The sequence below is a fragment of the Psammomys obesus genome, unplaced genomic scaffold (assembly GCF_907164565.1).
Source record: "Psammomys obesus unplaced genomic scaffold, mPsaObe1.curated_primary_1811, whole genome shotgun sequence".
Lineage (NCBI taxonomy): Eukaryota > Metazoa > Chordata > Mammalia > Rodentia > Muridae > Psammomys > Psammomys obesus.
Window position 1 is genome coordinate 18413013 of NW_026596039.1, and position 14764 is coordinate 18427776.

Here is a 14764-nt window from a genome sequence, read left to right on the forward strand (position 1 = left end):
TTCCTTCCTTCCTTCCTTCCTTCCTTCCTTCCATTTTTTGAGACAAGATCTCACTCTGTAGCCCTAGCTGGCTGCACCTGCCTCTGCCTCCTGTACCACCAAACCTGGATAGTTTGCTAGGCTGCTTCTTTCTATAGTTATAACCCTATGTTGGATTTCTGGAAATGCCAGGTAGTGATGATTCTGTTTGCTTGTTTAAGAGAGAATCTTGGGTGGCCTGGAACTTGTTAAGTAGCCTACACCTAGCTTTGCTTTGAGACAAGGAGTCACTATGTATCCCAGGCTAGCCTCAAACCCATGATCCTCCTCCTGTCTCAATCTCCCTAAGAGGTTGGGATTACAGATTTTTCCTGACATGTTTCCTTTTAGCTTTTTTAAAGGATATTCAGCACATATTCTCACAACTTACAGATCTGTTAATTAAAAGCACATGTGTAGCTGTACTATAAGGAAAAGGCCAGCTCAGTGGTAGCTCATGCCCGCGGTACCTTTGTTACAGGCTGATGCTGGAGGAATGCCATGAATCTCAAGCCTGAGCTACATGGCAAGACTTTTCCTGTCTAGGCAAAGCAAATCAAGGGGCTGAGGATGCAGCTCAGTTGGGAGAATGCTTGCCTACTGCACACAAAGCTCAGAGTTCATTCCCCAGCACCTTATAAACCGCTTAATTCCTATAGCTTCCATAGAGGATCAGAAGTTCAAGGCCATTCTCATATATATATAGCAAATTTGAGGCCAGGCTGAGCTACATGAAACCTTGACTCAACAAAAACAAAGAAGAAAAGAAAAAGAAAACTGCTTTTATTATTTCAAATTTCCAGAAGCAAAGTAAAACAACAAGGAGTGTCTCATAGCTGTAGAAGGCTGCACATAAATAATTCAAATAATCAGTACTTAGGGAAAGAGTCAGCTGTGGAGTGTTTTTTAATAGCCAGATCAAAGTGAAGCAAGGGAAATAGTGCAGTGTGCTTTGGAATGGAGGATTCCTAGGTCTCACAGTATTTTCTTTGTTCACCCAGGCAAGTGACTTCACCTTTCTAATTCTAAGTGTCTTCAACATTTAAAATAGCAATAATGATAATATAGTTCCTATAGGGGGTTGAAGTTACTTATTTTGTCATATATTTATTTATTTGTTTGTGTGTTTGTTGTTGTTTGAGACAGGGTTTCTCTGTGTAGCCCTGCCTGTCCTAGAAACTCACTCTGTAGATCAAGCTGGCCTCAAACTCAAAGAGATTCACTTGCCTCTGCCTCCTGAGTGCTGGGACGAAAAATATGTGACACAACTGTCCAAATATTTATTTATTAACCCACTTCATCTATCTATCTATCTATCTATCTATCTATCTATCTATCTATCTATCCATCCATCCATCCATCTATCTATCTATCTATCTATCTATTTATTTATTTTTGGGCAGAGTCTCAGCTAGGCAGTGGTGGTGCATGCTTTTAATCCTAGTACTTGGGAGGCAGAGGCAGACAGATCTTTTAAGTTTAAGACCAGCCTGGTCTATACCAAGAGTTCCAGAATACCCAGGGCTACATACAGGAAAACCCTGTCTTCAAAAACCCTAAAACAAACAAACAAACAAAACAACAACAACCCCCACCACCACCACAAAAAATAACCCAGAGTCTCATTCTGTAGCTCAGGCTGGCCTGGAACTAACTATATAGTCCAGGTTGGCCTAATCTTATGGGCAGTCCTGCTCTAGCTTTCCAAATGTGGAAATTTCAGGGATAACCCACTATATTTGAGTGAAGGCTGTGGTGTTGTCATTGTTTGAAACAGGCACACCCTATATTAGAGGTTGGAAGAGTAATTAATTAGATTATAGGTGTTGGCTGGTCCTAGTGACATATGCCTTTAATTTCAGCACCCAGGGAGGCAAGTAGATATTTATGAGTTTGAGGCCAGCTGGGACTGCAAAATGAAACCCTGTCTTTAAAAAAATAAATATAGCTGGATATGGTGGTGCATGCCTTTAATCCCAGCAATCAGGCGGTAAAGACAGGTGAAATCTCTGTAAGTTCAAGGTGTAAGATCTTGCTTTATAGTCTAGGATAACTTCCAACTTGTGGTCCTTCTGCCTCAGACTTCTGATTCCTGTGGTTACAAATGTATGCCCCTATACCTAAGTTTTTATTTTTTCAAGGAGAAAACTTAGCTATCCTAAGTTTTTAGTTTTGAAGGAGAGTAGAGTCAAGATAGGCCTTATATAGCCTTGATTTCACTATGTAGTCAAAAGACGATCTGCTTCTGCCTGCTAAATGCTGGGATTTGTGCAGGTTTGAGCCATGATGTCTGACAGCTTTATTAAATTTTAAAGAAAAAAAAATCTCTATAACATATATTTGTATGCAAATGTTTTCATGTAATACAATGCTTTGTATATTGTAAACAATGAAAATGTCTTTTAAATTTTTATTTATCGTGTGTGTGTGATGTATTTGAATGAATGAAGGTAAGCACATTGAGGCCAGGGTATCTTTTGGGTCAAGGTTTTCATCTTCCAAAGTGGGATCTAAAACTCTAATTTAGGTAATCAGGTTTGTATGGTAAGCATTTTTAGCCACTAATCCATCTTACCCTCTGAAACACACCCACACAGCTTTAAAATCTTGACAGATTTGATAAAGTGTGGTTATAAATGGAAATGGGGCATAGCAACAGCAGGACTTAGGTCTTTATAAGTCACGTGGCTATTAGAATGAGATGCTTCATTCATGTAACAATTTGAGATGGATACTAACTTTTATTTTTTTACTCAACTTTCTCTGTGGCAGACTGATTTCCGATTCTACTGGATGCATTCAAAGTTACCAGAAGAAGAAGGACTTGGAGAGAAAACTAAGATTAATCCTGTAAGGCTGTTGTTACAATTAGAGTTCTTTTTTGTTGTTATTGTTTGTTGTTGAGACAAGGTTTCATATGGCCCAAGCTGGCCTTGAGCTGGCTATGTTATGGTCTTAGACCCTGGTCTTTCTGCCTCAGCTTCCCAAATGTTGGGATTATAGGCATGAACCACAATTCCTTCCCTTCCCTTTTCCCCTCCCTCCCTCCCTGTCTTCCTTCCTTCCTTTCTTTTTTTCACTATGTAGACCAAGTCAGTCTCAAACAGAGATCCACCTGCCTCTGACTCCTGGGTTCTAAAACTAAAGATGTATACAACCATGCCTGATCTAAAATTATTTTGTGATTTTATGAATATAGGTATTTTTCCTGCCTATATATCTGTACCGCTTGAGTGCCTGGTGCTCACAGAGACCAGAAGAAGGCATCAGGTCTTCTTAAACTGGCTGGGAGCCACCTTGTGGGTGCTAGGAATCAAAGCCAGGTCCTCTGGAAGAGTAGCCAATGCTATTAGCCACTGAACCATCTCCCCAGCCCCAGAGCCACCACTCTTCATTGATGACTTTATGCTTTGAGGCAGCATATTATAATAGTAAAATGGAAAGACTATGAGTTTAATAGTCATCCAGACTTGAATTCTGTTTGTGTAAGGGCTACTACTACTAGTGTAAGGGCAGAGGTGTGACTCTGTACAGGACTTGTCTAGCACGTGTAAAGTCCTAGGTTTAATCCCTAGCATCATTAAAAATAATAATGTAATTATTAGAATAATAGCCTCACTTGCAAATGGCATTAATAAGCTAGGAGAGGTAAGATATACATGTCTGAGAAGGAGTTAGGCATTAGCCTGGACAATAGTAATAGCGTGAGATCCCAACTTTAAAAATAAAGGATAATATCAAGAGTTACTATAAGACCATAGTTAGATCATAGTTACTGTAAGATCATAGCTTAATCCTTGTGGTGGGACACTTAGGAAATGATGCTTGCTATAAAAGGCTGTGTGGTGTAGTAATTGAATCCAGAGTCTCAGGCATGCTCAACGAACATTCTACCACTGAGCTGTACCTTTGTTCTGCGACAAGACTTTTCTTGGGGAGATACAACACACATCTACTCATCCCAGCTATGGAATCCATGATAGATCAAAGTACGATAACACTAAAGTCCAACATGGTGAACAGTGGGTTCCATTGGAGTCACTTAGAGGAATATGCTGAGGCGTGCTTACAGCAGCAAAAACGAATGAAAGACAGCTGCATCACCAAAGCCTAGGGGTGCCGCTCACAAAAGCTGATACCTGCAGGGGGCTCAACAGGTTGGAGAGTGTCCTTTCCAAGTGACTTGGTCTAAACCCATTCCAGGCAGTGTGGCTGGTTTCTGCTTCTTTCAGGCAGCTGTCTGGTGTGTGAGCCTTCTTTGCAGCTTTGTTAGAGGGATGAGAGGGCTGTTCAGCTTTTATTGTTTACTCTGGCAGGGCAAGGTTAGTAAATCTGGTCAACTTAGGGACTTCCTGAAACTATTTAGTTATTTACTTTCCTGCTTCAGGAGCTTCCATGCAGGATGGAATGTCTCAATCTTGAGGAAACTATTTTTTTTAATGTTTATTTCATTCATATGTATATATAATACATTCATATATATATGTGTGTGTATATATATATATACATATATATACACACACATATATATATATGAGTGCTCTGTCTTCACACACATCAGAACAGAAAGTTAGATCCCATTACAGATAGTTGTGAGACACCATGTGGTTGCTGAGAATTGAACTCAGGTCCTCTGGAAGAACAGTCAGTGTTCTTAACCGCTGAGCCATCTCTCTAGCCTTTGAGGAAATTATTACACAGTACCCTGTTAGCTTTTTTTTTTTTTTTTTTTTGAGGTAGGGTCTCACTTTGTAGTCCAGGCTGGCTTAGAGCTTGCTATGAAACCAGACTAGCCTATACCTGTAACTAGTACCTGGGACTTAGTGAGACATACACGTCTGGACTTTTCAGAGTGGTGGAAATGGTCCAAGCATCTGAATTTCTTTCTATTCCCTCCCTCTTTTATGAAGACAGGATTGAGAGCTTAGGTTGACCTTGGCACGTGAAATTCATGGTTATTTTCCTGCTTCAGTGTCCTGAGTGCTGGGAAGGAAAACTTGATAAAGCTTTTCAATCACTAGAGCTGATATCATTTGAACATGTATGTACTAACTCTTTGTTCTAATTTATATTTCAGTTTAAGTTTGTGGGGCTAGAGAATTTCCCATGTACCCCTGAAAGCCTGTATAAGGTGCTGTCTATGGATTTTCCTTTTGAGGTAATGAAACCATTGTCTATTGTTCTGAATGATTATATAATCCAAGGTGACTTAAGAAATCCTTTGATTTTTCTGTGTCTAAGTATCAAAACAGGGCTGAAAATTAATTCTAAGGAAATATCATTACTGCCTTTCATACTTCACTCCTACTAAATAAGTCAGAACACCAGAATGGAATAGTCCCCAGCACCCCTGAAAATCTGAAGCCCCAGAAGAGCCAAGAGTTTCTTTATCCTGGGTCATCACTGGGTGCCTTGGTGCCGTAAGCACGAGAACCAGGCCCCTCGCTGCCTGCGGGCCTGGCTGTGAGTGAGGCCCATGGGCGTTTGTGGCCAACTGACCCCAACACACGTTTGCGCCTCTAATTCTCTCTTGGTCAAAGCACAAAGGGTTCCTGGGATAACCATGTTTACTGCTCAGTGGCGTGATGGTAGGGCCAATCCACTTATTCTGGCCATACTTGCCACATGTTGGCATTGAAAATCTTCTGTCTCCAGGAAATCCTGAGTCTGGGGTAGTCTTTTATCCTCAGAACCTACAGTCACTATCTTGGCTTAACAAGCAGAGTTTTCTTTGCCCAGCATCGCTTTTAAAATTCTGCCCTGTCACAGTCAAGTTTTTGCTTGAAGTGTATTTAATTTTGTAAAGGATAACAACTTCCTGGATAAGGAAATGACAAAGATTAAGTGGCTTCATTTCTGGGAGTCAATTAAGAAGGTGGTAAGAACACCATCTTTATTTATAACCCTTATATCCCAGTGGCAAGAAATGCTTTTAGGGGTGAGTCAGTGAATCACAGAAGAGAAAGTATGGGGCCGTAGGAGGTTTTCCCGTTTAGAAAAACTGAGTTTCCTAGAATATGGCTCTGAACAGTCAAGGGGTGGGGTCTGTTTAGGCAGCAATAGTAGCGTGGGAAGCAGGGCCTTTGAACAAGACTGTTCCTGGGCTCAGTCTGGTGCCTTGGTGGCGATGCCTGGATCTCTTGTTTTCATCCATATGATGAGCTTAGCTTTACTACTGAGACTTTTGGGTAATAGAAGTGTTCAGAATGTGGGCACAGAAAACATGGACTCAGGTTGAATTTTTGCTTCATGCTTTCATTTTTATGGAGGTGCCTACACCTTTCTATGGTGAGAAACCCCATCTTTCAAATACCTCTGGGTGGGTGGGAAAGTAAAACAATAAGTAGGAAAGCATTCTGCAAACAGAACAGTGTTATTTTATATTTTCATTATTAGATCTTCTCTTCTCCCAACCCTTCTTTTGGGTAAGTTTTCGTTATGTAGCTCGGTCTGATTGATCTTGAGATCCTTCCTGCTTCAGCATGCAGGGTCCTGGAATTAGAGGTGTATACCACCATTTCTAGTCCCAGCCATTTCTTTATTTGAATAAACTGAATATAAAATGCAAGGAGTCTTTTTCTACTGGCATTGGCTTAGAATAAAAAAGGAAAAATTGGCTGGGCATGGTTGCACACTCCTTTAATCCCATCATTCAAAAGACAAAGGCTGGTGGATCTCTTAGTTCAAGGCCAGCCTGGTCTACATAGCAGGATAGACAGGCTACATAATAGAGAGACCTTGCTTCCCCGCCCTCCCAAATAAATGGGTAAGGACCCACAAGAGCTACCTCTGTATGGCTGTCTTGGACATATGTGGCCCAGAGTCATTATGATTCCTCATTTCTCTTCCTGTAGGTAGATGGACTTCTCTTCTACCATAAACAGACTCACTATAGCCCTGGGAGTACTCCCTTGGTGGGCTGGCTGCGCCCCTACATGGTGTCAGATATTTTAGGTGTAGTTGTACCATCTGGTCCACTTACCACCAAGCCAGAATATGCTGGGCACCAGCTCCAACAGATTATTGAGCACAAGAGGAGCCAGGAGGACATGAAGGAGAAACTCACACACAAGGCTTCTGAGAATGGGCACTATGAGCTGGAGCATCTGTCTACTCCCAAGATGAGGAGTCCTTCCCGCAGTCCTGAGAGCGGCATGGACAACTAAAGTGGACAACCCATGAAAGAGTGGGGAAGAGGACAGTAATGATAAGTGACCTTATTTCAGAGTGTGCTTTCCAAACCCACACTGCCAAAACCAGCTTGACTCCTTCCTGTCTAGAATGTTGGCTCAGACTTTTGGGGGGTGGGCCTGTTTTGGATGGAGTTGGAATCCAAGTAGATTTGAATACCTCTTGCTGTGGTAAGTATATCCCAGGTCCACAATGTAAATATGTATGACACTTAAGAAAAGTTTGCTTGTGGTTATTAAGGTTTAGAAATCTCCTCCACTTTCCCCTTACCCCCTAGAATGCTTACAGCACGACTGTTCAAATCTTGGCACATTTCACTCTCTTTCTCTCTCTCTCTCTCTCTCTCTCTCTCTCTCTCTCTTTTTTGCACTCAAACAGTCTGCTGAGTTTCCAGTTGCTGATGTTGGTTATACCATTTTCTGAAAGGTCTTACCAGGAACTGCAGTTCTTGGTATTTGAATATGTTCCTTCTTCTGAGAAAACAAGTGTGATTTTTCTGCTGTTTAGACCTTTTCAGAGATAAAATGCTAATGGGCTTTATTTACTTTAAGAAATGTTAGTGCCCCTATCAGGAGGTAAACCTCGTGCTAGGCCTCTGAGATGTAGGTTATAGAGGTGGAAAAGACCTTGAGGGGAGTGTCACCCAGTGAGAAGGTGAGCCCCACACTGAGAAGAGTGTGGTGAAGTGATTGCTTTATTGCAGAAGAGTCCCCAGAGCTGGGGGCAAAGGCAGAGCACATGTCACAGCAGAGGATGGGGCTTGGCTGAGGCTCTGGGGAAGGAACTTGTAGACTTTGCAGGCCAGGAAGAGAGCAGGTCCTCAAAGTGTTACATGACATGTAGCAGCACTCCCGTAGAGCAGGGTGGGATTTGATCTGGAATTAAATCGGTTCAGCATGGCGCCAGTATCAAATAGGAGTGGAGAGTTAGAGGAGACTGGAAGGCAAAGTGAGGCTTTACATTTTGTCCTAATGAAAAAGAATTAAGGAAGAGGCCGGGGGCAAGATATCTTCAGCTCTGTGTGAACCAAAGCTCTTTATCAGCTATAAAAGTAGAAGATGGTGTTTAAAATTAACCAGTTAGTTTTTACTGTCTTCAGAAAGTATATTCCAGGTCTTGTGGTCTCAGCCTGCAGCCCATACTGCTTTCTACGTTACTAGGACTTCTCTTATAGGAAAACTGACATCATTCTCTTCAACAGAAAGAGTGTCCTGTGGAAGAATTTTCAATGTGACATGTAATGGTCCCTTTGGGTTAATTAGCTTTGAGGACAGATCTGGCCAGTAGTGGTTAAGCCGAGCCTGGTTGCACAGATCAGCACATCTAGGGGAACTCCCGAAGTGTCTGCTTTTACAGGCATAAACTGCTGTGATCAGACAGGGGAAAGCTTTTACTCTCAATCAGTGATAGAGCCCACTGGCTATAGATTTAGGCTTTTGTCTATATAAGCTCTTCTCAGTATCTAGGCCAGATTTGCAATATGAATATAGTAGTGTTACTTATGTTAAGGGATATGTAGAAACATTAGACATTTAGTTTCTGCAGGCTGGCCTTGAACTTGCTTTTCAGTCCAGGCAAAGTCTTGAATTTTCAATCCAGTCTCAGCCTTCCAAGTAGCTGAATTGTATGCCTTTGCCATAAGGCCCTGCCTGACTTGATTCCTAGTCTTCTGAATTGTTCAGTCTTCTTTTAGCAACCACCTTTATCAATGTGGGGACTATGCATGTCAGTGTTAAAGCAACTTGGCAAGGCTTGGTTTAAAAATAAGCCTGGGCTTTGGGTATGTGGCTCATGTTTATAATCCTTGTACTTACAAAGCTGAGACAGGAGGATTGCCGTGAGTTTGAGCCTAACCTAGGCTTTGGTGTGAGACACTATCTCAAAAATAATCATAACTTAGTAAAACCCAAAATAAACCTGGAAGGATTACTTCTTCATGCTGAAGTCTGTGGCACGTGCTGATGCCAGGACCATTTGGATGTCCATGGTCCATGCTCTCGATAATTAAAGGGCAAGCTACTTTTGCAAAGGTATTGATGACTACAGACTCACAGTTGAGAAAGAGGGACTGTAATAGAAGTTTTGGTTTCTTTAAAAACTCAGTTATGTGATGTGAATATGTTTTTGTTTTAATCCCAAGTGTGGGATTTTAGTTTGGGCTTTAGTTTGTCGATTGGTCATTGCCACTGGGTAATGGAGAGGGGTGTGGTCTGGGCTCTCAGGATATAAATACGAGAGCCCAGAAAGAGAAGGTGTGGCATACAGTGATGGTGTGTGGCAAGTGGCAGTTTGGAGGGACCAGAGACAGTGTGGTGGCTTGGAGACAGACAAAGAGAAATGTTTCAACGTAGTGGCTTTGAGGATACTGCTTGCTGGGTCTGCTGTTGACAGAGATAGAACCCATTGACCCTAAACAGCCAGGAGAATTAAAGGGGTCTGTGCTCTCTTTCCCCAAACCTTCTCTCTCTTATCTAGGGCTGGGTGTTGGAAGGGAGAGGCTTTAAGGAACCCCAATAAAATAGAGTTTAAAAGCAAATGCTACAAGGGACATAGAAAGCTTCTGTGACATCCCTATCCCTATCCCTATCCCACCCACCGTTTCTACAAAAAAGAAATTGCCTAGTCAGAAAGCCATTGAAGATTTTTTTTTCTGACACAGGGTTTCTCTGTCCAGCCCTATCTGTTCTGGACTTGCTTTGTAGACCAGGCTGCCCTCTGCTTCTCTGAATGCTGGGATGCAGGCGTGTGCCACCCCACCCAGCAAAGAGAACTCTTAAAACTGTGATAAGGATGGTGAAGTGTAGCTCTTCAGAATCGCTGGCTTCTGATGTGGGTGCAGGTGGGGAAGGACTCAGTTTTCTTCAAGGGGCCTGACATTGGGAGTTTGACCATGCCCCACTGAGTATATGGACCACACAAATTAGGTGTGTGTGTGTGTGTGTTTTTTTTTTCTTCCCCTTTTTTTGGGGAGGGAGGTCTTAAGGGTGGTGGGGCGACCCTAGGAGGACAGGGAGGTAAGGTTGCTCAGGGTTCATGACGTGAAATAATAAGAATATTGTGGGAAAAAGAGAGAGCCTTGGCCTATGGTGGAATGCATGCCTGTTATCCCAGCTTCTGGAAAATAAAGGCAGTAAAATTTGGTATTCATAGTCAGCCTGTACTACAAGAGACCCTGTATCACAATCAAGAAATTCAGGATAACCGGGGGTAGTGGTGGTGCAGAGATAGTTGAGTAATTAAGAGCACGGAGTTTGATTCCCAGCACTTACATGACCGCTCATAGATACCTACAACCCCAGTTCCAGGGGATTATGTATTCTCTTGTGTCCTCCACAGCCACCTGCATGCACAAGGTGTACATACAGATAGACAGCCGTACACATATACGCATAAATAAATAAGTTGCTAAAGACATGGCTTAGCAACTAAGAGTATATGCATTGCTCTTACAGAGGATTGGAATTTGGTTCTCAGCACTCAAGTTGGGAATCACCTGAAACTCCAGGTGATCTACCACCCTCTTCTGGACTCACATGTACTATTCCACAGAGACATACATACATACACATAATTTTTAAAAATAATAAAAGTAAATCTTAATTTTTTATTTTTTTTGGTTTTTCAAGACAGGGTTTCTCTGTGTAGCCTTGGCTGTCCTGGACTCACATTGTAGACCAGGCCTCCAACTCACAGTGCCTCTACCTCCCTGAGTGCTGGGATTAAAGGTATGCACCACCATGCCTGGCTAAGGAAAATAAATCTTTAAAACAAAAGATCCCACATATTTTGAAAAGAAATAATCTTCCTATGTACAAATTTCTTTACTGATAAAGAAATGATTCAAGAGCTGATGTGATGGCCGCCAAAGCCTAAGGACTTGCGTTCCATCCCCAGACCTCACATGGTAGCAGAGAACCAGCTCCTATAGTGTTCTCTGACTTCCATATGTGTGCCAATGACACATAGAACCTCCCTTCCCAAATATATGTATGTAATAAAAAATGAGTTGAAATGCTGGAAATTTTAAAAGCAGATATGATCTTTTTGTTATTGTTTCTTTGAGACAGGATCTTTATGTAGCCCTGGCTGTCTTGGAGCTCACTATATAGACCAGGCTGGTCTTGAACTTGCAGAGATCCACCTGCCTCTTCTGAGATTCAATGCATATACCACTATGCCAGTCTTAACCTTGGAATTTTTTGGTCCTCCTACCTTCACTCCTGAACTCTGCTACAAGGTTTCATGCAGTAGTGGAGATCAAAATTTAACTCTGGGCCACTGTACATGCTGGACAAGCATTCTAGCCACTGAGGTATATACCCAGCTTTCCCTCTGTTAGTGCTAATTTTAAAATTGTATTGTAGTTTTTCTCTTAACCTGGCTAGCAACCAAATAATTGAGACTGGACTTTTATATTCATTTTAAAAGCTTTAGTGCATAAACAACAGAGTAGTATTAATCTATTTTAACCTTCTAAAGTAACCTGGCTATCTCCCAGCTGAAATGCCTGAGATACTTGCATTTTTTGGCTTTTTCTGCTCCAGTTGCTTACTCATGATATCTCCTGGACCTTTCTCTCTTCTCCTAGCTGGCAGGAAATCCAGCCCTATTCTCTCCCCTGGTCAGTCATGTGTTTGTTTCTTCAAGACAGGGTTTCTCTGTGTAGCCCTGGTTACCTGGACTCTCCTTGTAGACTAAGCTGGCCTCTGCCTCCCAAGTGCTGGGATTAAAGGCATCCACAACCACTGCCCTGCTCAGTCATTGGCTCTTAAGTTTCTTTATTGACATATCAGGGAACAATTGGGGAGCAATATTTACACAGCACTGAGAAAGGAGATTTTCAGAAGAAGAATTGCAACCAGATATGGGGGCGCAGAGATCAGCATGTGAATCTTTATACGTGCACAGTAACATGCCTATACCTATCTACCCTTCTTTTTTGGTGCAGGGGGATAAGAGTGAAACTTGGGTTCATCTCGTATTGGGTCTACAGATGTGCACCAGCACGTTTGACCCTGGTGACTTTGTGTGTGCAGGTGTGCATCACTATGGAGGGCAGATGTCAATGCTGGTTATTTTCCTCAGTGGGTCTCCATCTTATGTTTTAGATAGGAGGCTCTATATTGGTAATGTGGGTCTTCTATATACATGCATGTATGTATATGTGTAGCCATATTTGTGTGACTATACATACACAACCATTTTTATCTTGTATAAAATGAAACTTATGATTTACCTTTCTTATAGTATTATGGTGAGATTAGATGAATACAATTTATTTAATGTTTTAATTTCTACATAGTGAGACCCAGTCTCAAAAAAGATGGTAGTTTGGGGCCAGTGAGATAAGTGACTGCCATTAAACCTGACCATCTGAGTTCTATCCCTAGAACCCATGTTGTCTGCGAGAACTGGCTCCTGGTCCTTTCACATGCATGCTATGCACAGGCATGTGTGACACACACACACGTTAAATAAATAAATACAATAAAAAATCTAAAACCAACCAAAAACACCGTAGTTAACCAGATGTGGTAACACACATGTCATTCCAGCACCAGAGAGGTAGACGCTAGAAGATCAGGAGTTCAGGGTCATTCTCAGCTAAATAGGGAGGTCTGAACTACAGGAGACACAGCTCACAAGGCCAGCAACAACAAAACAAAAAAACCAGACAAAGCAGAAAAGGACTAACTATAGTTCAAGACAAACCTAGTAGTACATGCCAACCTATGCCTGCAGTCCTAGCACTTAGCTAGCCAAGGAAGAATTGCCTTGAATTACAGCAGCCTGGGCTACACAGTGAGGCCTTATGTCAAAACAAATTACTACCCCCCCCCCCCACTGTCCCCTCCGGGGTGTGTGGGGGACAACAAAAAACCAAGTAAACAAACCCCAGCCAGATAAGCATTTGTACTCTGGTTCTTCTAAGATTTTTTTCCGAGAGCAAAGCTAGCCAAACAGGCGCTTTGCACACGGTTTTTGTGTTTCGTTCATTTTCAAACATTGTCCCATTGAGCTGGTGATCCATTGACAACAATTCTGCAGTGTTCCTTTTTTAAACTGTATGCCCCTCCCCCAACATTTGCACCTCTGGAAGACCTCCAAGCTTTTTCTCATTCAATTAAGTTGCAGCCTCTGTTATTTTCCTTGGTAGCCTGAGGAATAAAGCATGGGTTCATCTCCGTAGGAACTTTGTGGCTGGCTATTTAGTTTGCTGACTGCAGATGCCCTAGGATCCCTAAGCAAAAGAAGTGTAAAAGTGGTATAGGTAGTAGGTGAAAACAGTGTCCTGTTTCTAGTGATTTGTAGCATACTGCCATTTCCATTTCTTCATTGGCTTATGCAATATTATTGAAAAAAAATACTAGCAGGGCTACTACTTCATCAGTCATCCACTGACAACCTGCCTCATTTATTCACTGCTATATTAAATGTCAGGGACACTCTGTTTTATAGATCTGTATATTCTCTGGCTTCTATCACGGTGGACAGATGGACAGAAGACCCTTAGAATGCTGGATGTGGTAGAGCATGCCTTTAATCCCAGCATCTGGACAACCAGGGGTTTAAGGATAGTTTTGCATCCATGGTTACAAAGTAAGTCTGAGGTCAGTCTGAGCTATATGAGACCCTATCTCAAAAAATCAAAACCAAAAGCTAGGCTAAGCTTCTGTTGGTAGATACTTCTAATCCCAGCACTGAGGAGGGAGAGGCAGGCAGATTACTGTGACTTCAAGGACAGCCCGGTCTACAAAGTCTAAGGCAGCCAAGACTACACAGAGAAATCCTTTCTCAAAAACAAACAAACAAACAAACAAAAACAAAAAACAAGAGCAAAAATTACAGAACCTGGCCTAGATGACCATGCCTTTAATCCCAGCACACAGGAGACAGAGGCAAGAAGATCTCCTGAGTTCTAGTTCAGCCTGGTCTATAGAGTTCCAGAACAGCCAGGGCTACACAGACAAACCCTGACTCAAAACAACAAAGAAAAAGAAAAAGTACTTTAGGAATAGTTAAAGCAGGAAACCATTGTAGCTTTATGATATTGATACAAATATTTACTATTACTGTTAATATTTAGATTATAAATTATTTAAAGAGGACTCTGTAGGATAACAAATCGTTTAAAACAAAAACGAACAAACGACCCACCACTTTGATAGGGATTGTCCTTAGGTCACATAGTGGCTTGCAATGAAACCTGTCATACCCAATTAGACCTGCAGAACATTTGACTGGAGGACCACAACACCAAATCCCTAAATTCTAAATCTGTGTTTAATCTGTCTCAGCACTGTAGTCTGCTTTTTGCCTGACTTGTCACTCTCAAAGTGAGCTCAAAGTTCTAGCCACACTCTGGCAATTTGGGAGGATTATTTCTTTACCTCACATTGGCACACAAGAGTGGGGGCCTCCACCAGTCTGTGGTTTTGATTGCCTGCATCCTATATGTCATTATTCTGTTTTGTTGTGTTGTCTCCTCCCAACTCAATTTAGTTCTAGACAATTTATTAGGGAGAAAACATGTATTTGTTTAAATGACTTTCAT

The 14764-nt window shown here is 41.9% G+C and overlaps 1 protein-coding gene across 5 annotated transcripts in view; it reads left to right on the forward strand.

Moving 5' to 3' along the window:
* Snupn (snurportin 1) overlaps positions 1–12590 on the forward strand; it is a 34515-nt gene extending 21925 nt beyond the window's left edge. For all 5 annotated transcript variants that reach the window (XM_055621936.1, XM_055621937.1, XM_055621935.1 and 2 more), the window contains 3 exons: positions 2791–2868; positions 5096–5176; positions 6873–12590. In XM_055621936.1, coding sequence (XP_055477911.1) covers positions 2791–2868; positions 5096–5176; positions 6873–7184 — 471 coding nt within the window. In that variant the 3' untranslated portion in view covers positions 7185–12590. The remainder of the gene's footprint in view (positions 1–2790; positions 2869–5095; positions 5177–6872) is intronic.
* The last annotated feature ends 2174 nt before the right edge of the window (positions 12591–14764 follow it).